A 22,887-nucleotide genomic window follows, 5' to 3' on the forward strand; every position below is an offset into this window, starting at 1 on the left:
TATATCTCTCTCCATTCTCTATAGACATTAGTTTTGTCATATACCACTAAATAACCACACAACTTTTCCATTATGTGTATTTTCAATTGGCTATAAATACTGTGTGTTTGCATTTGTTCCTTAACCAAAACCATCCATGGGGCGATTCCTTGCACTTTTACACATGTGTTTGCACTTGTTGCTCTTCCTTTTTGCATCCTTCCATTCCCATTCCTTAGGTCATTCCCATGATAGCTTTACTTTGCTTCAATTCAAGAACTCCTTCACTGCTGATATCACTCATTATTATGATCCTTATTTATCATCTGACTGCCCATGTCCATATCCGAGGACAAAAACATGGAAAAATGGGACAGACTGCTGCTCATGGCTTGGGGTCACGTGTAATCCCTCATCGGGTCACGTGATCGGACTCGATCTCAGCTGCAGTGGGCTTTCTGGTAAAATCGAAGCAAACAGTAGCCTTTTCCGTCTTTCTCATCTCCAATCCCTCAATCTTGCTTTCAATAATCTCTCTCAATCTCCATTGTCATCTCTCTTTGGAGGGCTTACGAGTATGAGTATGAGGCACCTCAACTTGTCTAATTCCAATATTGAAGGTGAAATTCCTATCCAAATCTCACACCTTTCAAAATTATCCTCACTTGATCTCTCTTTCAATGATTTAAAATGGAAAGAAAGGAGTTGGAAGAGGCTGCTCCAGAACGCAACACTCTTAAGGGACCTTGTTTTGGATGGTACAGATATGTCTTTAACTTCAATCAAACCAATCAATCTCGCTTCATCTCTCAGTATCTTGCATCTTTCAGGATGTCAGTTCCGAGGATCAATTCCTCCCTCTTTCTCTAACCTCACCCATCTCACATCCTTGGATCTCTCAGTAAACAACCTTGTTTCAATCCCATCCTCTTTCTCTGACCTCACCCATCTTACTTCCTTGGATCTCTCATGGAACAACCTCAGTGGTTCAATCCCATCCTCTTTCTCTAACCTCACACATCTTACTTCTTTGGATCTCTCATACAACAACCTCAACGGTTCAATCCCTTCCTTTCTCTTTAATCTCACCCCTCTTACTTTCTTGGATCTCTCATGGAACGAACTCAGTGGTTCAATCCCTCCCTCTCTCTCTCTAATCTCACACATCTTACTTCCTTGGATCTCTCATTCAACTACCTCGATGGTTCAATCCCATCCTCTCTCTTTGCCCTTTCACTACTAACTTTTTTGCATCTCAATGATAATAAGCTCAGAGGTCAAATTCCATCTTCATTGTTTGACTTAACTCATCTTTCTCTTTTGGATTGTTCTTCTAATCAATTAGAGGGCCCTCTCCCTACCAAAATAACTGGCCTTTCTAACCTAACTCAATTAGACTTACATAACAACTTACTTAACGAAACAATTCCCTCTTGGTGCTTGTCTTTGCCATCTTTGGTGTCTTTAGATCTATCAACTAATCACTTCACAGGACATATAAGTGCAGTATCATCGTATTTCTTGGAGTATCTAGATTTGTCCAGCAACAAGCTGCATGGAAATATTCCAGAGTCAATTTTCAGTCTTGCAAACCTTACTAACTTAGATTTGTCATTTAACAACTTGAGTGGTCTTGTCTACTTTCCACTCTTCTCCAAGCTTCAAAATCTGAAATCTCTTTCCCTTTCTCAAAATGCTCAACTGTCATTAAACTTTGAATCCAATGTAAATTACAGTTTCCCTGTCCTAAATGAAATCAAGTTATCTTCTTTAGGTTTAACTGAATTTCCTAAACTTACAAGAAAATTGTCAACTTTGAGGCTTCTCGATTTATCCAACAATAAACTTAATGGAAGAGTGCCCAACTATTTATGTGAAATGGATTCATTACAAGATTTGAACATGTCTTGCAACTTTTTGACATCCACGTGCCAATTCTTAGAGAATCAACGGCTCGAATACCTTGATCTTAGTTTCAACTTGCTGGCTGATGACATTTCTTTGTCAGAATGCAATGCAAGGGAACTTGGTATTCTCAACTTGTCCCACAACAAGTTGACTGGCATCATTCCACAATGCCTCACAAACTTATCATCACTTGAAGTTTTGGATCTACAGAGGAACAAACTTTTTGGCACTTTGCCAAGTGCCTTCTCAAAGTCCATTACTCTCCTGAATCTCAATGGCAACAATTTAGAAGGTTTTTTTACCTAAATCTTTGTCCAATTGCACAAGATTGAAGATTTTAGATCTTGGCAACAACCAAATGATGGATACATTTCCCCATTGGCTTGAAGCTCTGCCATATTTGGAAGTACTAGTCTTGCGAGCAAACAAGTTGCACGGTCTCATTTCCAATTTAAAGGCCAAGCATCCGTTTCCAAGTTTAAAAGTTTTTGATATCTCACACAACAACTTCGTAGGTCCAATTCCAAAATCCTACATACAAAAATTTAAAGCTATGAAGAAAGTAGTTCAAAATGAAGCGGATAGCAATCGGCGATACATGGAAATAAGACTACCCTCCTTTTACACTAATCGAGGTGTAACTGGTAACTTCAGCAGTATTTTATTCTATTATTCTGTGACTATAACAATAAAAGGTGTCAGCATTGCACTCGCAAAAGTTCCCAAAATCTTTGTAAGTATTGATTTGTCAAGAAATAAATTCGAAGGGGAAATTCCAAGAGTTATTGGAGAGCTCCATGCACTGAAAGGGCTCAACCTTTCTCATAACAGACTCATTGGCCCTATTCCTCAATGGGAAATTTGACAAACTTGGAATCATTGGATCTCTCCTCAAATATGTTGACTGGTGAAATTCCTACAGAACTAACCAATCTGAACTTTCTTGAAGTCTTGAATCTTTCTCAAAATCGTCTTGGGGGAGAAATACCTAAAGGAAAACAGTTCAATACATTTTCAAATGATTCATATGTAGGAAATTTGGGGTTATGTGGATTTCCAATGTCAATAGACTGCAACAACGACCCAAAACATGGTCCTTCACCTTCACCAACCTTCTGGAATGAACAGAAATTTGGAATTGGTTGGAAACCAGTGGCCATAGGATATGGATGTGGAATGGTATTTGGGATCGCCTTCGGATGTTGTCAATTGTCAATAGGAAAACCTCAATGGCTCGTGAGAATGGTTGGAGATTTGCCTAATAAAAGAGCAAAAAGGAGGACAAGGATGAGGACTCATGAAAGAATGCATTAATCTGGATGTCATGATTAAGCATGTCTTATAATATTGTATTTTCTTTCATTTTAGCTCTACTTTTCTTAAAAAAGAAATCCAAGAGTGAATATCTCCTTCTAACTCTTCTGTATCTAATTCAACTTTACATGATGCATCGCATGTTTTCTAGTTTTATTTGGAAGTGGTGGTTCCTAGTTGTTTCACAAATTATTATCATTACATAATCGAGTGCTTGCTTGACACGTGGATGTTTTTGTGTCTTTTGGATACCCTAGAGACACTAAAGGATCTTTATATTGTGTTTAGAAGTAATAACAAAATTTAGTGTATTGCGTCTTGTATTAAATTTCAATATAAAAATCATGAACGTAATATATATAATTTTTAAAAATTATGTAATATTTAAAAATTATGAGAGTTATTTTTATTTTTAAAAATTTATCCTCCGTGTCTCTAGAGTTAGGATACTAATGTCTCTTTCTTGAAATATACTAGTATCCTTTAAATTTATGTTTAGCCTGTTTTTGTTTTTGTTTTTCTGACAAGAGACTTGTCAAACAGGATACGCGTATTTCAATGTCTCTGAATCAAACGCTGTGAAGAACAAAATATCAAAACTTCATTTACATATACCGTAATTGTCATCCAAAAACCATCCCGAAACATTGCAAGTATGCTAACATTAAGCAAGCATATCTTGAAAGAAATTAGGGAGTAGGGGGTTTCAATTGGAGAGCGATTTTATCCAAGAACATTAACACATGCTATGCCGCAAATGAAATTGTGTTTGGGTACGCATAAAAGTTTTTGTAATGCCGCATAACAACACATGTATGTTTGTGTATATACACACCCTAGAAAATATAGTAAATTGGAGATATAGAACGAAAACAATCAATCAGAGGTAATCAAAGAGATGATGTATAATGTATAATCTGCACACTGTCACTGTCCTGTTGTAAAAGAAAAATAAAACAAAGGAATATTTGTTATTATTATCTTGTTGGCATCCTTATACAATTCCTTATTTTAGCCCTTCAAATCACTTTCCCCTCTTTCAAAATCCTCTATGCCATGTTTAGATGAAATAAAAAATAGTACATTGTATATATATATATTACACAAAACTAACAAATTTTAAATTAGAGTTAAATAAATATTTTTACTTTTCACATCTTGTTTTAAAAGAGTCAAATCTCTTTTGCAAATATTATTTCTTAGAATTAGGGCTCATTTGCTTAAGCTTTTAAAATGTTATCTAGGAAGTATTAAAAGAATAATTTATTTAAGAAAAACTATTTTTTGTTGCAATATAAAAAGTGTTCCTCCCGAGCAACAACTGTCTTCAAACCTCTGATCAGGCGTCCTTCTGATGATTGGCGGATAGGGAGAATACCTGCAAAAGGCACTCCGATGATAAAGTCAGGATTCGGTTCTGAGTAATAAATGTTATTTAATGATGGGAAGTCAACCCCTTACCTGTATTTCTTACCTTCTTTTTATAGACATTCTATTGGGCTAATGGGCCTGAGTTAGCTTTTATACTGTGGCCCATAGTATTTTGACTATTATCTTTAATTAGATTATTTACCTTTTAATCCCGACGAGGGGTACCCGGTCTAGTATGCCGAGTAGGTATTCGGTTTCTTTTTCCTGAGGGTGGAACCGAGTTGATTCCTTTCCCAGTACACTAGCCCCACAAGCCCGGCGAGTTGCGAAGCAAGGGCTTTTAAATAGAAATGGTAATATTAGAATAGGTATTCGGTTGGAGTGTTTCTTACTGTACCGAGAGGGTCATTTGGTTAGGGTGAATTACAATGCATCGTGGGGGGTGTCCGGTCTCGAGTGATGGTAACATTTGATGTATTAAGTTTTACACTGAGGAGTAATCGGTTTAGTAACAACACGATATAGGCCGAGATTATAATATAAATAATAAATTTGCGAAGGAATATTCTAGAATGTTGGTTTTGAGGATTTGTCAGAGAGTATGTGAAACGAAAGGGTGCTCCATCTCCTCCGTTGATCTGGAAGGGATCTGATGGTTCGAAACGAAAGGGCGTCTTTTCATTTGCCCAACATCAGTCCCTTATAAATATGTGGTGGTCCCTGCATCCCTTTCTTACTCTTTTGCTCTGTGCCGAACCCTGCATACCTTTGCTCCAAATCGACGAGTGTTCAGAGATCTTAGGCTTTTCTTCCCTACCGACTGCTCGTAAGGTGCGTTTCATTTTTTCTTTACTTCTTTTCTATCATGGCTGATTGTATTGAGTGGGAGGATTCCCTGTCGAATGCCTCGGGGCCGAGTACCATTGAGGTCGATATTATGAATGAAACCGAGGGGAGTGGCGAAGTTTCGTCTATTTCAAATCGGAGGGTTGAAGAGGCACAAGTCGACGAATGTAGTAGCGAAACCGAGACGTCATCGTCAAGTGATACTGACGCTCCTGGACCCCTTCCTAGTACTAGTCCTCCTCGGGAAAGGCAGGTGTTTCCTCCTTGTACGGTGCCTGGTTATGAGTGGGTACATGGTGAGGTGGCCGCATACTTTTCTCGTTTCAAAAGAAATAAAAGTCTTCAATTCTTTGTAGATAATTGTGATATTTCTTTATGAGAGGCTTGTGACCCGTATCCTATACACCTTGACCCCTGTAAAGGGGACGAGGGCGAGAACCCAGATTTTGTTTTCCTGGGAGGTGTCGGAATGGCCGACACCTTCTTTATGTATGAGTACATGTTTAGGGAATTAGGTATCAGGCTACCCTTTGACGATTTCCAAATGGGGGTTTTGAGGGTATTGAATGTAGCACCAACACAACTACACCCGAACGGGTGGGCGGCAATTCAAGCCTTTAGGATACTTTGCAAGTTCCATTATATAGAGCCTAGTGTAGGTCTTTTTCTTCATTTTTTTTGTACACGTCCATCTGACCTGGCGAGGTGGGTATCTCTAATAAGGCAACCCGAGTTGCCCTTATTTAAGCCATATGCTTCGTCTTTTAAGAGTTTCAAGACCGGTTTCTTCAAGGTAACCGTGGACCCTGTAGGTAAAAATTATTTTTTTGATAACGAGGACAATCCTCTATTTCCTTTTCACTGGACTCGGGTGCCGCACCGATACGACACATTCCCTGAGGATATGTTATCGGCTAGGGAGCTGTCGGATTTGCAATTCTTGAAGTCCCTTCCCCAGGACATTCCTGCCCAACATGTAGTCCTCGTCCTCAAGTCTCCGCGTCCTCGGTGGGATATAGAGGGTATGTGTTATTTCGTTTCTGACTTGTATTTGGAATTGAGCTATATTGATTTAACTTGCTATTGTTAATGCAGGTTTAATGGCTCAGCGAGGTGTGGATGTGCCGACCTTCCGGCGCACTCTGAAGCAGAGAATGCCAGAGGGAACGCCCGTTGAGGAGCATCGCCATCCTCAAATTGACCAACTTCCCGAGGTGCCAGAACCTCACCCTCCTCCCCAAGATGTTGTTCCAGCCGAAGGCCCTTCGAAGAAACGTAAGGACAAGGGCAAAGGCAAGGAGCTCGAAAGGGAAAGGAAGAGAAGGCATGCCCATTCGGGTGAGCCTGGCGGCGTTCAAGGGGCTCAGAATCAAACCCGAGTGGTAGCTGCTGGGGAGGGAAGCAGTTCTTCCCCTGTAGTTCCCTTGGACATGCTGGCCGAGGGCTTCCTGGTGAACGGGACACATGCTGGTCGGCTCGCTGCTCCAAACCTGTTATTTGATGCAGGGAAAGAACTGGTCGGTGGTCTGGACTACGAATCACTATGGCGCTACTACGCAGAACTTCATGTACGATCCACCGCAATGCTCCGAAGGCTAGTTGTGGATCCTATTATTGAAGTTAAGAAGTTAAAGACTGCCTATTCGACTTCTGAAGAGGCTTTGGCCGAGAGTAGAGAGATTCAAGCCAGTCTGGACGAGACCGTTCAATCCCTGCAGGGTCAGGTTAACCAATACAAAGAGCACTTTCAAATAATGGAAGACCGAGTACACGTAGCCGAGGAGGTGGGGAGGGTCAGGGGGGAGGAGATGGAGGCGTTAAAGGCAAAGTCCTGTCAAATAGAGGAGGCTTTACGGGCCAAGTCTGCCGAGATGGAAGAAGCCTTGGCGTTGGAGAGGCAAAAGGCTGAAACCGAGATGAGAAACTTTGCCGAGAAGTGTTCTCAGCAAGTATCCTACGAACATGAAGCCGGTTTTAACCATGCTATTCGCCAGTGTCATGGGTTCTGCCAAGTACCGGCAGACTTTCATTTTGACATTACAAAGGACTTTTTTGGCGGGAGGTTCATTCCTTACACCGAGGTTGAGGACGATGTAGAACCCGACGCCGAAGTGCCGAGACGCCTCCCTGAGGCAGACGCTCCCGAGGCAGCGGAAAGGATAGAAAGTTAAATTATTCGCCTTGTGTATTCATGGGTCATTAGTGGTCAAATTTTGTAACTAGTTATTTTGAAATAGAATTTTATCCTTCTTTCTCATGCTTTGTATCTTGTCATCATACACAACTTGCACTAATATAGGATATGCTTAATATACTTATCCTTAGCCAAATAACTTGCACTAACATACGATACACTTAATACACTCATCCTTAGCCGAATAGGGGACAAGGGAGATGTTTTCGTCTTAAGAATTCAGCCTTAACCAAATGATAACTAAGAGGAACTCGTAATTCGTTAATTTTGACCGAGTGGGAGTATTCGGGATTGAGATATTTCGACCTTTAGCCAAGTGACGCTTGGAAGAAAAATGATTAATTCATCCTTGACCGAGTAGGGGTACTCGGAAGGGAGATAAAATTGTTTCATCCTTGACCGAGTTGGGGTACTCGGGAGGGAAATAATTCAACCTTGGCCGAGTGGAACTTGAGAGGAAAAAATATTGTTTCATCTTTGACCGAGTGGGGGTACTTGGTAGGGAAATGTTTCAACCTTGGCCAAGTGAAGCTTGGGAGGGAAATATAATTGTTTCATCCTTGACCGAGTGGGGGTACTCGGGAGGGAAATAATTCAACCTTGGCCAAGCGAAGCTTGGGAGGGAAATATAATTGTTTCATCCTTGACCGAGTGGGGGTACTCGGAAGGGAAATATAATTGTTTCATCCTTGACCGAGTGGGGGTACTCGGGAGGGAAATATAATTGATTCATCCTTGACCGAGTAGAGGTACTCGGGAAGGAAATATAATTGATTCATCCTTGACCGAGTGGGGGTACTCGGGAGGGAAATAATTCAACCTTGGCCAAGTAAAACTTGGGAGGGAATGGCGCTTGAAAGATATTTAGTGCATAAAAAAAACCGTATAGGTGAAGAAAGAAGAATTTTATTGATTAGGTGCCTCGTTAAAAACCTTCTCAGGAAAACCCCTTTTCACTTTCTTTTAAGAGGATAAAACCTGGGATAGGAAAAGAGTACACCTGTGCACGTATTACAAGGTTATAACTATAATAATGCTTCAAATGAGTGACATTCCAGGTTCTCGGTATTAACTTTCCTGCCAACATTTCCAACTTGTATGCTCCATTATTTAATCTTGCCGTTACCCGAAAGGGGCCTTCCCAGTTAGCTGCCAACTTCCCTTCTTGTCGATCCTTGTGCGCGTCCGCTGTTACTCGCCATACCAGGTCGTTTCTGTAGAATTGTCGTGGACTGATTTTGGAGTTGAATTTTCTCGCCATCATTCTTTTACTAGCCTCGATCATAATGGCAGCGTGGTCACGTATTTCATCTATCAAGTCCAGGTTGACGGCCAGAGCCTATTCATTAACCGATTCTTTGAAATTCTCCCTCCTGAATGAGGACTCTCCAATTTCTACCGGCACCATGGCATCAGTACCATAGGTAAGCCGAAAGGGGGTTTCTTTTGTTGTGGTCTGCGGCATGCACCGATAAGCCCATAATATCTAAGGCAGCTTCTCTGCCCACTCTCCCTTTGCCGAACCCAACCTCCTTTTTAATTCATGTAAGATCACTATGTTTGCAGCCTCGGCTTGGCCATTCGTCTGAGGATGTTCAGCAGATGTAACTCGGTGTTTGATATGCAGGCCTTCCAAGAACTCGTTGAATTGACGATTTGCAAACTGAAGCCCATTATCTGTAATTAGCGCATGAGGGAGACCGAACCGTGTTATGATGTTTTTCCAAGTGAATTTTTGTACGTTGTGGGTCGTGATAGATGCTAGGGGTTCGACCTCAATCCATTTGGTAAAGTAGTCCACGGCGACGAGGAGAAATTTACATTGCCCTTTTGCCAAGAGAAAAGGACCGAGGAGGTCCATTCCCCAAATAGCAAAGGGCCAATGAGAGCTAATGTGGCGAAGGGTATCGGCGTGTTGGCGCAGGTGAGGGCCGTGTTGTTGACAGGGAATGCATTTTTTTACAAACAACTGACAGTCTTGAGTTATTGTTGGCCAGTAGTATCCGGCTCTGAGAACTTTGGCTGCCATAGTTCGTCCGCCCGAATGGGTTCCACAAATACCTTCATGAATTTCTCTCATGACGTATTTAGCTTGATCGTCATCCAAGCATTTAAGCATGGGGGTGGAAATTCCTCTTCGATACAATTCTTTGCCGAGAAGAAGGTATTTGGCTGCATGTGCTTTAATTTTCTTAGCTGCTACTGCGTCCTGTGGGAGACTGCCATCAGTGAGGTATCGGACGAGAGGGGTCATCCAATTAGGAGATGAATTTTCTATATCCATGCATTCTTGTTTGGTGACACTAGGTTGGGGGATTTGTTGGTGAACCACGCTCTGCAGCTGCCCTGGTTTCCGTTGGGTAGCCAGCCTAGCTAGCCTGTCGACTCGTGTGCTCATGTTTCGTGGTGTGTACCGAATACATACCTCTTCAAACTCGGCTTTTATTTTCTTAACCTCCTGCTAATATTTAAGCATGACCGAGTCCCTGATCTGATAGGTATCGTTAACTTGTTCGGTTACAATTTTTGAATCGCTCCAAGCAGTAATGCGTTTAACCCCCATTTCCCTTGCTAGCCTGAGACCGGCGAGTAAAGCTTCATATTCGGCTTGATTGTTGGATGCCTTAAATCCGAACCAGATAGACTGTTCAATGGCGAACGCATTCGGTCTTTCAAGAATGACCCCCGCTCCACTGCTTGATAGATTTGATGACCCATCAACGTGCAGATTCCACATGTCTGAAATGGTACTATGTTGTGTAGTGAACTCGTTGATGAAGTCGGCTAGCAGCTGGGCTTTAAGGGGGCGTCGGTTCTCGAAATGGATGTCAAATTGAGATAATTCAATTGTCCATGCCACCAACCGTCTAGCTAATTCTGGTTTCCTCAAAATTTTGGCCATCGGACAATCTGTACGTACTACCATCCGATGGCTCTGAAAGTAGTGTCTTAACCGACTAGCTGTGTGGACTAAGGCAAGTATCACTTTCTCCATTAACTGGTACCGAGATTCAGGACCTTGAAGTGTCCTGCTAACAAAATATACGGGGTTCGGTTCAGGTGTTTCTTGGAGTAAAACCGAACTGATGGCGTGATCGGACACGGCCAAATAAACAATCATTTCCTGATTTGGTGTTGGTTTAATCAAGACAGGCGGTGCTGCCAGCACATGCTTGTATTGCACAAAGGCGTCCTCACATTCATTGGACCACGCAAATTTTTGCGATTTCTTCAACAATTCAATGAAAGGCCGAGACCTTTCTGCCATCACTGGCAAGAATCTAGCCAAGGCTGCAATCCGCCCGGTCAACCGCTGCACGTCCTTGACATTGCGAGGGCTGACCATGTCGATGATGGCTCTACATTTGTCGGGATTTGCCTCAATCCTCCTTTTAGACAACATGAAGCCCAAGAATTTACCGCCAGCTACACCAAATGTACATTTTTCAGGATTCAACCTCATACCATGTTTTCTGGCCTCTCCGAATACCTCCTCTAAGTGGTCAAGATGTTGTTTCAATGCAAGGGATTTAATTACCATGTCGTCTACATACATCTCCATGCATTTACCCACTTGTCTGTCAAAAATTTTGTTCATGAGTCGCTGGTATGTTGCTCCTGCATTCTTCAAACCGAACGGCATCACTCGATAACAAAAATTTGCAGAATTTGTGATGAATGCTATTTTTTCCTCATCCGGGGGTACATTTGTATTTGATTATACCCAGAATAAGCATCCAAAAAGCTCAGTATTTTGTGACTGGCTGCACCATCGATCAAGGTGTCAATGTTTGGTAGGGGGTATGCGTCCTTTGGGCATGCTTTATTGAGATCTGTGAAGTCCGTGCACATTCGCCATTTGCCACTGGCTTTTTTAACCATGACAATTTTGGCTAACCATGTTGAATACCTGACCTCTCGGATGAAGCCAGCTTGTATTAGTTTGCTGGTTTCTTCTTTTACCGCCTTTGCTCTGTCACCACCAATTTTTCTCCTCTTTTGAGCTACCGGCTTGGCTCCTTTATAGACCGATAAGTGGTGACAATGAAATGCTGGATCAATGCCAGGCATATCCGAGGCTGTCCAAGCAAACAAATCTGCGTTATCTACTAGCATCTTCTGGAGAATGGCTTTCTCTTGTTCGTTCAAACCGATCCCTAAATACGCAACTTGTTCTGGCTTTGCTCCTAGTTGGAAGGATTGTTTGTTTTCATTGGGCTCGACTCGATACTCCTCGTCCACTCTAGGATCAAGTTCAATATCCAACTCTTCTTCAATCCGAGGGGATACAATATTGACATCTCGGGTATTCCCATGAAAGGGCTTAAGGCGTAAACTTGCGAAGTAGCATTCCCTGGCTATTTTTTGATCGGCATGGACGGTAACAATTTGGCCTCTTTCAGACGAAAATTTCATAGCCAAGTGCGGAGTGGAAACAATGGCCTTTAATTTGTTCAGGGATGGTCTACCGAGTAGTATATTATAAGATGTGTTCGCGTGTACTACAAGATAAGTGACTCTTATGCGTTTGCCCTCATGCTCTGATCCAAACGAGGTATACAAGTCAATACACCCCTTGGTCTCTACTCGTTCCCCGGAAAAACTGACCAATGGCTCATGATATTCTTTGAGTTCTTGTTTTGAGATGCCTAATTGCTTGAACGTATTCCAGTATAGGATATCGGCCGAGCTCCCTTGGTCAATTAGTGTTTTTTGAACAGTACAGTTAAGAATGTCTACACTAATTACCATGGGATCATCCTGTACCGGATCGACTCCCTGAAAGTCGTCGTCAGTGAACGTAATAGGCGGGATCCGGATTCTGCTGCCCAATGAAACATTATTAACAGAACAGACATGCCGAAGATGCCTCTTTCTAGCCAAATGGGTAGGTCCTCCACCAGCGAACCCTCCGGCTATGGTGTTAATGACCCTTTTCGGATACTTATCTTGTTCAAATCTTCTAGGTGGGAGCTCTCTGGACCTGCTCCTGTGCCGCTCAAATTTTTTGTCGTCGGATCTCTTTGATGAATCAGGGTGGCGGTCTCTTCCTTTGTTGGATTGCCTTATGGGATCTGTCTGTACAAAATTTTTCAGGTGTCCACCTTTAATCAATTCTTCAATTTTGTCTCTTAGTGCCGTACACTCCTCGGTAGTGTGCCCCCTGTTCTGATGGTATCGGCAAGATTTACTTTTATCTGCCCGAGGGGGAGTGTTAGCGCGTCTAGGCATTCTCAATATTTTTGTGGCCAACGCTTGCTCAAGTATTCTGGATTGATTAGAGTTGAGCGTCGTGTAGGAAGGATACTTCGGTCCTCGAGGTGGTCGCTCAAGTTCATTTCCTCTGTCGTTCCCCCGCCTTGCTTTAAAGGTCTCCCTTCTTTCTACATTTTTTGAGTTAGATCCTTGTTCCATCCGTACCTGGCTCCGGTATTCGGACAATTCTTCCATTTGCATATATTTCGCAGCCCGACTACTTAACTCATCTAGGTCGATCGGGGGTTTTTTGCAGAGGCTATTAACGAAGGGTCCTGGCTTCAGCGCTGTTGTTAGGTGGTGCATAGCCACTGCTGGTTCCAAGTTATGAATTGAAAGAGTCACTTTGTCAAAGCGTTCCATGAACGCTCTAAGTGATTTTCCTTTCTCTTGGCGAATGTTGACTAGGGCCAAGGATGTCAGAGGATGGGGCTGGCTTGTGGCGAACTGCAAGTTGAAATGTCTTGTGAGAGTTACGAATGAGTCGATGGAGAGGGGGGGAGTCGGGTGAACCAACTAAGCGCAGGTCCTCGAAGTGAAGTAGGAAAGATTCTGCACCATAAGGCATCGCTTTCTGTGTACAGACCGACCTGTGTTGTAAAGATGTCCACATGTTCTCCGGGTCGGATATGCCATCGTATTTGTCTATTGCCAACCCTCTCCAATTATCGGGCAGCTTAGCTTATAGAATGCGGTGAATGAACGGGCTCTGGTTCACAAGTTTGTCTCGGTCGTTTCTGGTTACCGACTGATATACGTGTCTTGATTTTTCTTGCAGCGTTGATGATTCTCCTTGATCTTGGACGATGGGAGTAGTTAGGGAGGGGACATGTGTCCTTATTTCTTCCCTTAGGCCGACATTTTCCCTTCTTAGGGCTGAGAGTTCCAGTGCATCTCTTTCGCGCTCCTTCTTCATCTCCACCATTTCTGCCCTTAGCTGCCTCAGTACAGCTAGAATGCTTTCTTCCGTTCCTCCCTGTATTACCACTTCAGGTACTGGTTCCTCTGGCGTGACGCTCTCCATTTGTTGCCTAGAAGTCCCTTCCTGCTGGCTTCTCGTCATTACCATGCTTAATCCTGAGTAATGAAGTTAATCGCGCCCCACGGTGGGCGCCAAAATGTTCCTCCCGGGAAACAACTGTCTTCAAACCTCTGATCAGGTGTCCTTCTGATGATTGGCGGATAGGGAGAATACCTGCAAAAGGCACTCCGATGATAAAGTCAGGATTCGGTTCTGAGTAATAAATGTTATTTAATGATGGGAAGTCAACCCCTTACCTGTATTTCTTACCTTCTTTTTATAGACATTCTATTGGGCTAATGGGCCTGAGTCAGCTTTTATACTGTGGCCCATAGTATTTTGACTATTATCTTTAATTGGATTATTTACCTTTTAATCCTGACGAGGGGTACCCAGTCTAGTATGCCGAGTAGGTATTCGGTTTCTTTTTCCTGAGGGTGGAACCGAGTTGATTCCTTTCCCAGTACAAAAAGTATGTTTAACTTTGAAAATTAATTATAGCCAGTGAGTTTGTCGTGCATTACACGTTACTGTCAACTTAAAAAGAATTTTTTAAATAAAGTAAAGTTATATTGCATGATTATTTTTAAATTTTATATTAAAAAACATTTTTATTAATAAAAAAATATTATATTAAATAGACTAAATTAAAAAAAAAAGAAATGGAATACAAAATATTCAAATTTTAAATTAAGATTGAATTGCAAAATAAATATTGAATATAAGAAAAGTCAAATAATATAACAAAAAAAATAACAAATCCTAAAAGTACTCTTATTTAAGATAATTCTTAAAAGCATTTTTATTTGAAAATGAGAACTCACATGAAGAACTTAAAATAATTTAAGAAATAATAATTTTAGATTATTTAAAAGCTTTAAAGTATCACAATAATCATTTTTAATATATATATATATATATATATATATATATATATAAGAGGTTTTCAAAGGCTGGAATAAATAAGCTCTTATTCATCTTCATTATACTTATCTTTATTCATTTCTAGGTTTGATAATACTTTATTATTGATTTTCAAATTTTACCCAAATCCCAACTAAACTTGCAAATTTGTTATATCTTTGCATCACTTAGTGCACAGAACTGTTAATGGTACCAACCAGTTGGTGGGATATCTGTAAATATAGATTTTAGTTAGAGCAAGATGAAACTTTAGCATCAACCTTAGTGATGATGATATCTTAATCTTATCACAAAAGAAGTTGCATCCATGAGATGAGGCAATCTTACCTAAAACCCAAGAGCAAACACAACGACCGTTTCTTAATCATACAACAAAATAACAATATTTCATTATGTTACCTTAACTTCCCCGTAAATCAACAGTTACATCAATTTCAAGTATACAAAAAAAATTAGACAGGAAAATGCAATATTATTATTCTCGTAGAACACAAAGTAAATTCCCTTCACTTTCCTTTTTCTTTTTCTTCTTTTTCTTTCATGTTTTTGAAAAACCCTTCTTTAAAGAATACCAATTTTCTAGCATCTTTTCAGAATTTTAAAATAAAATAAAGATATCAGTATCATTCGTTTAATAGTTTTACGTATATTTTAAATTTGTATGTTGTATAAACACGAGACTAGTTACTTCTACTAAATATATTTCTTTTTTAATACATAAAATAGTTTTTTAACCATTTAATGTTATGTGTACGTTAAAATATGGTATAAAATTATGATATTTAACTATTTTTTATTAATTTTAATGAATTATTTATAAATTTTTGTAAAAAAAAAATATTGTTTATACAGGTTTACTCTTACTTATCTTCTTAATAATTTTTTATTATTTTATAAATTATATATATATAATAATAAATTTCATTATATCCTTTTATGAATCTTTCTAATAATTATTGTTATATCTCATGAAATTTGTATTAAATGATAAAATATAAGTATTTATTATCTTCAAATATATATAATTTTGTTATTTCATAATAACTAAAACAATAATTATTCTAGAGGCGTTCACGGTTTAATTCAATTTTTACTCAAAAATTTATTAAAAATTATTTAAAAATTCAAACTAAACCAAATCATAAAATATAAGTTTAATTTGGATTAATTTGTTATTTTTATTTATTATTAATTATTTTATTTTCAAAATTTAATGTAGTATTATGAATTTTAATTTATTTTTAAATTTAGAATAAAAATAATTTAAAAATTGAAATGAGTTAATTAAAAAATGTGATTAAAAGTATAAAATTATAAAATAAATAATAAATTATTGATAGAAAAAAAAAGATATTCAATTAAAAAATAAGAATCTAAAATAAATAAAATGATTCATCTATATTTATATGTTAATATTAAATTAAATAAAAAAGTTAATTTTTATATAAAAGATAATAAAAATAATATAAATTTATTATAAATACAGTTAGATTGAATTCAATTTTAATAATTAAAAATTGAATCAAACTACAATATAAAACATAATTCTTTTAGTTTTTTATTTTTGTTACATTAATTTAATAGTGTAAAAATGGCTTAATCTAATTTTGAGTCCCCAAATTATTCTATTTAATAACTTTTTATATAAATGCTAAATTTTATTAATTAATTATTAAAGTAAAAATCCTTCTTAACTAAATTAATTTAAAATAAAATTATATAAATAAAAAATTAGTAAATAATTTATCAAATAATTTTATTTTAATATTAAATATAAATAAATATATTATTTTATAATAAAAGTAATAAAATATAATATTTATAAAAAATATTAAACGGAGTAAATGAAGCAATTTGATGCCATCTCTTAATCTCTCTCTCTCTCTCTCTCTATATATATACATATATATATATATATAACGGAGACGGTGGTTGGATGGATGATCCTTCCAAGTTCGAACCTTTCTTGCTGTGGGGAGAAATGGAGAGTGACTTGCATCAAAGATGGGAAGGCAGGGTTTCAGCAAATCTGAGAAACGCCACAAAAGAACAAGCGTGGCCACTTGTGAAGGACTTCTTCAATCTCCACAAACGCTTCCCTACACTCGCCACGTGCTACGGGATCCACGGATCAAACGGTGAACCTGGCTGCATACGATACTGTGCCGGCTCCTCCATCGCATCCAACGGCTCTGGAAGCGTTAGCTGGTCAAAGGAGAGACTCGTAGCCGTTGATGATTTTGACTTGATACTAAAGTATGAGATCGTGGATAGCAACATTGGGTTTAAGTCGTACGAGTCAACGATCAAGGTCCTCAGCACCGATGACTCTGATGGATGCATGTTGGAATGGTCTTTTGCCGTTGACCCTGTTGAAGGGTGGGTGTTTGAGGATCTCGTGGGGAAGTACCATGTGGGCCTTCAATTTATGGCCCAGAAAATGGAGGAAGAAATTGCAAGTCCACTGGGTGAAATTATGTGTTGAAAAAAACAAGCGAGTGGAATTATGTTAAAGGAAGTTGCTTTCATTTTTTATTTTTTTTTTTAGTTTGTTGTTGTGTTATTTATGGGTTTTGAGGGAATATATAATAATAATTATTTATTAAGCATTATAATATTGTTTAGTTGTTTGGGAATTTAATTTTCATATTAAATTCTATTAATCGAGATTATAGATATGCAATCAAGCCTCTGGTTTTCCTAACCGGTTTTCCTAACCGAATTCAATTAAGAATTATTCTGAACAAGGTTCTGTTCCAATTGGATCTAGATCTATCAATTCTTAAGCATTGATAGTTAAAAATGTAAAAATCAGAATCAAGAAGCGAGGTAGAATTCAAATCGATATTCAAGCACAAGATCTAATGTGAAGAATTCTTTAGGTTGAATCCTAGCCTTCCATCTTCATTCTTGGCCTATTTTACAGAATCTTGGCCCAACTACTGTAGTAACGTTACAGCACAATTCTCAAATAGAGCATGACTGTATCAAGTTTCGAGGCCCGCATCAAAGTTGCAAAGCTCTCTGTTAACTTTCTAACAAGCCGAAGATCACTCCAATCCGATATCTATAGATCACAATATAGCCTGCAAATGACAGAAAGGTCAAGAAAAATGTGAAGTCTAAATATTAGAGTAAAATTCACGCAATTTATCAATTAAGCCCAACGTCATTAAATTAATTTATTTCAGCAATTTCAGTGTAAAAACAATGTCAACAAGACAAAAATAACACTAATTAATTGCACAAATTATTACTCTATCAATATTCTAAGGTTAAGCACATAGAAATTAAGCATCATTTCACCAAAGATTATGTTCAAAAAGAGGATATTCAATATTTTGTTCATTGATATCGACAACTAATGGGAAAACATATCCACCACAAGCCACGGTTCAAAACTGTCCATACAAAACAATTGAGGAATAGAGGGTGATGTAAACAATACGATTTAAGCAGAGTAGATTAATCGAAAGAGTGCTTTGAGTACTATTTGTAAAAAAAAGTACCACTTAAGCTTAACCTCTCTTTGGTTCTATGGACAGAAAATGAGGGAAAGAAAATTTTGAAATTTGAATTGAAGGAAAATTGAGAGGAAAGAAAATTTAGCTTTTGTTTTTCTAAAAGACAACTTTCTCTCCTCTCCATTGTCTATTCAATCAAATAAAAAGAAAGGACATCGTTATCCTTACCTATTTACCATTAATATATTCAAGCAGGTGCCGATCAAGCTCAAAATGTCGAGAGAGAAGCCCCTGCAATCCACAATCCACATGGTATGGTGAAACTCGAGGTCAGAGATGTGACTAATTGAACAATGCTCTAGTGTGCTTGAATAACGATGATCACAAGGCACTGGGAAGGAAATACAAAGTCCCTACAATGCCTGAACATTCTACCCAAAACAGAAGGACAAAAATTCAAATCAACCCACCCCATGCACAAATGATAGGAAGAGTAAGGAACTAAGGATAATGTTTTAAAATCAAAGGATACTTTGACCAGTTGGCCTGATTCAAATCAATATTCAAAATAGGAACTTAAACACAATCCTACATCCAACAGACACCTTTGTAATGGTAGGGTGAAAAAATGTTGCTTCAAAATCCAACTCAGGAAAGCGGGCAACTTCAGCTGCATTCTCAAATAAGATAAATGTTGGAAGCTGGGCCATGCTTCCTGACAATCAGAAGGCATCATATAAATTGCATATTTGCAATAAAAAACAAAACTAAAGAAACAAGAACAGTATAACATAGAAATTAAGTACTTTTAGAAGGATAAAAGCAAAACCAATTTCAAAAGGCTATCAATTAATATCCATACCACTAAGAGATATTCCAAATTTTTCAGCAGCATTGGGAAAGAGACCAAGATCCACTATTCCAAATGATAAATTTTTGTTTGAATATCTGCCAGAGACATGAATGAACCAAATTGTCAAAAGCTGCCAAATCCTACACCTGCTATGCATAAAGAGAAGTTTCCCTAATATAATTTCTCGGTATTTGGCAGGTTCTAATACAATACTAGAATTTAGAAAAGATTGGATCTAACTCAATTCTAAGTTCTAACTCAAACAAGGAGGAATGCCCAAAAGTCATTATAGTTGGTGCTTTGGCCATGTACCTAGCTTATGTGGTATTTTAACACTAGTTCACAAGGTTTTAGCTTTTCACAAGCAAAGCAATGTTAAGAAAAACAGAGAGATTGATGATAGAATCTCTAAATCTCACAAATGTTCTAGTCTGTTTAGTTTGCGTATTTCTTATTTTCATTTTTTATTACAGAGAAAACAAATTTGAAAACTTGTTGGAAAGTTTGTATTGTAATAAAAAAAACATACATTTCCACAATTTAAAGAAGAAAATTGCTTGCACTCAAAAAAAGGTTTCCTCAAACCAAAAGGACTCTTAATGTTTGGACCACTTCGAAACCTAGTTGATTAAAGGCACCAAAGCTACTCATCTAGTAAGAAAATACAACTTGAATTTGTGCAGAGAACAAAAATGTTCACTAATTTGTCCTTTATTTAAGTGAAGAAGGTGGGGGGAGTTCGAGAGAAAAGTTAGAGAAACACACGTAATTGAGAGTTGAGGAAACAATTGGCTTGAGCGAATGCAAGCAGATGAATATGAAGCACAGAATTCCACCTGCCAACTCACAGAAAGAAAGAAGTACGGATAAAAGTAAGGGAAAGAGAAGGAGAACCAAATAATGACTATTGACTACACTCCAACTCCATAGACTTCTGATATTACTTTCCACTCTTTTTCATGAATAATGGCGCGATAGTTGCATGCATTATACATTTAAACAGAAGTAAATGCATTATATAGCTATTGAACAACACCCAACAACATGTATTACTAGTGACCATTAAATTACAAAAGGGGAAAAAACAGAAGTAAATTCTTCTCACCTACAAATTTTACTCCCACCAATTCCCCCAAACAATGCCTAAAAATAGCAGAGAGAATTGACAAAAATTATTAGTAGATTATATATAGCTATTCATTACTCTGTTTCCCTGAGGTTACCACCCTTGTGATTCACTGAACTAACACAATACAGGTTTTTGAAAGTGAAAGATGCAGAAAGGAATTCCATTTAACTGATAGTACACACCAGGAACAATCGTGCAGTGTTCCCCTCAGTCAGCACACTTTCCAACTGCAATGGTGTTAACTTACTTGAGGTACCTGAGAGAAATAATTAAATAGAAACAGAAATTTATCAGATGACCTCAGATTATAAAACAATATTTTTGTAGCTCTTATGATGCTTTCATATATGAAGAAGCTTAATATAACAAGATCATACAGGCAAATCAACCAAAATCTAACTAGCTGTACCTAGTCCTTGGAATGGAGGTTGTTGTGTTAACATATGTATCACTGCAACGCAGAAAACAATAATAAATTTGCATATATTAACTGGAGGGGTAGAATGACAGTCTGCAATTAACCTTTAGCAGATATCAAATACACACCTTGGACTTATTACCCAAATGAAACCCAAGCACAATAAAATTTACATCATTAAAATAGACATTTCTTAGATGATAAAAATGATGAAAAATGTCCAAGATGTTATTTTTTAAATAAATCAAAAAAATAGTTTCCTGATTGACGGTGCATACATGATAGTTGAAACTTCTACCGCAGGAAAATGAAACATGGTGTGAGTAAAATTGCAACAGTGCTTAACAAGCACATGATAAGATGAAACTACGCACCTAAAAACATAAGAATATACCAAACGGCTAAGCGGCGATCCATTGTAAACGCTAGGGCAAAAAGACAAATCTGAAAATATTAAAATAAGGCAGAAGGTTTGAGAACTGCCACAGAAACACAGAAAGGAAAGAAGCCACAGGTAGGTGCAGCAAGAAAGGGATTTAACACACGAAACATACCCATTACTTGTTTCTCAACCGAAACTGTGCTATTGCTATTAAACGTGGAGCACGAAAATCATCATAATGCATGCTCAATAATTCAATAGACATATAATTAAAATAAATATGTCATATCATGGTGTATCTCAAATTCAAGTTCAAATTATTAAAAAAGAAAAATCAGAAGTAAGAAGGCTATCTTACTATTAATAAAGAAGGGGCAAGGGGAAAGTGATTTATGTATCAAAGAAGGAAGCTATAAAAGTTTTGCAAATGCATCAATGGCGATCACCTTGGCAAGGAAAAGTGCATCAGCTATAAAGGTTTCCCAGGTTTCTTCTTTTACTCCCTGTAACATGTAAAAATAATAGAATTGAATAGGATACATGTCCAAGGTTGAATGAAGCAGTATCTGAAACAGTTGACGGACCATATCCATAGTGACTTACATATGCAAGTAAAAGTAAACCTGAATCTCACTACCACGACATAACTAGACGTTTTTAGTTCAAAAATGTAGAAAGGTTCCTTTTTGGCTTCACTTTGCACCATTCACATTTAATGGGCAAAATCCCTTCCATTTGGCATACTGTTAACGGAAAAGTCGGCAGTCACATTAATTTCAACTATCTTTTCCACTTACATCTGGATTGTTTCACTTAACTCATTGCATTTTGGAGGTTAAGATGATGATTAATGTAACTCCGCACTAGCCACATGGCATTTCCACTTGACAGAAGCTGTTTCCCGCAAAAAATAGAAAATTCAAATCTACTAAATCAATTGCTTACTTTCCAAACCGTAAGGCACATAAATACACTAGACCATGTTTTTCTTTTCTCTTTCGCGTGTTTTTATTTAAAAGAATGAAAAATAAAAATGCAATGGTATATGCAACGCATACATAAAGCATGCGACCAATCCAGAGTTAACGAAAACCATTTCCACTATCATTAATCTAATAAAATTTTCGGCAGATTTAAATGCCGATATGGAATGAAATATCGCATTAAATCATATGCGAATATCAAAATCTACAACAAATTCGATCTGATTTCAACACCTACCTTGATGGCAACCAACACGGCGAACACTAGCAGCGTTTGTATTTCCTGCGAAAGAGGGAAAACGTAAAGTAAGCAATCTGCAAAGAGAGATGAGAGAGAGGGAGAGAGAGAGAGTTACGCGACGAAGGAGATGGTAAGCCAGTTGAGGCGCTAAGACTTGGGTTGCGGAGCTGCGAATGACGAAATAGGAGAAGAACGTCAAGAAATGGAAGAGGTAATAAGGTTCTGAAACCATTTGATTCAGCCATTGCAACACCGGAACAGGAGCACTGTTAATCTCCTTTCCCATTTGGATCGTTTCTAAACTCGTTCCCTCAGATCTGAATTTTCCTCTTCCCTGCTTTCGTTCGATACATACAACTTACACACCCATGCTATATTCTGGTACTCCTTTCCGTGCCATGGTTGGTTTGGCTGGCTTGGTTGCTAACTACCACTTCTCGTTCAAGTTCAGTCTTATAGCTTTTGGGCTACCACGACACATAAAAAGGTGGTTTTTTATGGGCCTGCGTTTCTTGTGGATTAGCCCAATGAATGTTGTCTGGGCTTCAGAGCTTCTGTTTGTATAATTTTTGCACCTCCCTCTTTTTTTTTTTCTTTTACACAC

General features: G+C 38.2%; 3 protein-coding genes across 5 annotated transcripts; 2 read left to right on the forward strand and 1 right to left on the reverse strand.

Annotated features, from left to right (window-relative positions):
• Positions 1-136: 136 nt before the first annotated feature.
• LOC113847372 (receptor-like protein 50) lies at positions 137-3,201 on the forward strand. Its single transcript, XM_027476443.1, is given in 4 exon segments — positions 137-1,037; positions 1,256-2,187; positions 2,189-2,738; positions 2,741-3,201. Coding segments are annotated over 4 exon segments (2,844 nt in total).
• A 13,545-nt stretch (positions 3,202-16,746) lies between these two features.
• On the forward strand, positions 16,747-17,298 carry LOC113847408 (lachrymatory-factor synthase-like). Its single transcript, XM_027476502.1, has one exon. The coding sequence runs from the start codon at positions 16,750-16,752 to the stop codon at positions 17,296-17,298; it is 549 nt and encodes a 182-aa protein (XP_027332303.1). The 5' UTR covers positions 16,747-16,749.
• A 217-nt stretch (positions 17,299-17,515) lies between these two features.
• Positions 17,516-22,708, reverse strand: LOC113845879 (thioredoxin-related transmembrane protein 2). 3 transcript variants are annotated; one of them, XM_027473544.1, is made up of 11 exons: positions 22,399-22,708; positions 22,281-22,325; positions 21,506-21,562; positions 21,052-21,121; positions 20,669-20,710; positions 20,442-20,515; positions 19,896-19,966; positions 19,140-19,225; positions 18,883-18,992; positions 18,506-18,568; positions 17,516-17,899 (listed from the first exon to the last, which is right to left on the reverse strand). In XM_027473544.1, the coding sequence occupies exons 1-10, from the start codon at positions 22,567-22,569 to the stop codon at positions 18,506-18,508; spliced, it is 789 nt and encodes a 262-aa protein (XP_027329345.1). In that variant the 5' UTR covers positions 22,570-22,708; the 3' UTR covers positions 17,516-17,899. The 3 variants fall into 3 exon arrangements, with proteins under 3 accessions (XP_027329345.1, XP_027329346.1, XP_027329347.1); XM_027473545.1 differs by having other exon boundaries at positions 17,722-17,899; positions 18,881-18,992; positions 19,896-19,973; positions 20,449-20,515; positions 22,399-22,656; XM_027473546.1 differs by having other exon boundaries at positions 17,722-17,899; positions 18,883-18,947; positions 22,399-22,656.
• Positions 22,709-22,887: the final 179 nt, after the last annotated feature.

Source organism: Abrus precatorius, unplaced genomic scaffold (assembly GCF_003935025.1).
Source record: "Abrus precatorius isolate BTA unplaced genomic scaffold, Abrus_2018 Scaffold8, whole genome shotgun sequence".
Taxonomy (NCBI): Eukaryota; Viridiplantae; Streptophyta; class Magnoliopsida; order Fabales; family Fabaceae; genus Abrus; species Abrus precatorius.

Coding starts and splice junctions, on each gene's coding strand:
- LOC113847408 (XM_027476502.1), top strand. CDS start 16,750: ATGGATGATCCTTCCAAGTTCGAACCTTTCTTGCTGTGGGGAGAAATG.
- LOC113845879 (XM_027473545.1), bottom strand. CDS start 22,569: ATGGGAAAGGAGATTAACAGTGCTCCTGTTCCGGTGTTGCAATGGCTG. Junction 21,563..22,280: donor CCGTGTTGGTTGCCATCAAG/GTAGGTGTTGAA, acceptor TACATGTTACAG/GGAGTAAAAGAAGAAACCTG. Junction 19,226..19,895: donor TTTCCTCAACTCTCAATTAC/GTGTGTTTCTCT, acceptor TGTCTCTGGCAG/ATATTCAAACAAAAATTTAT.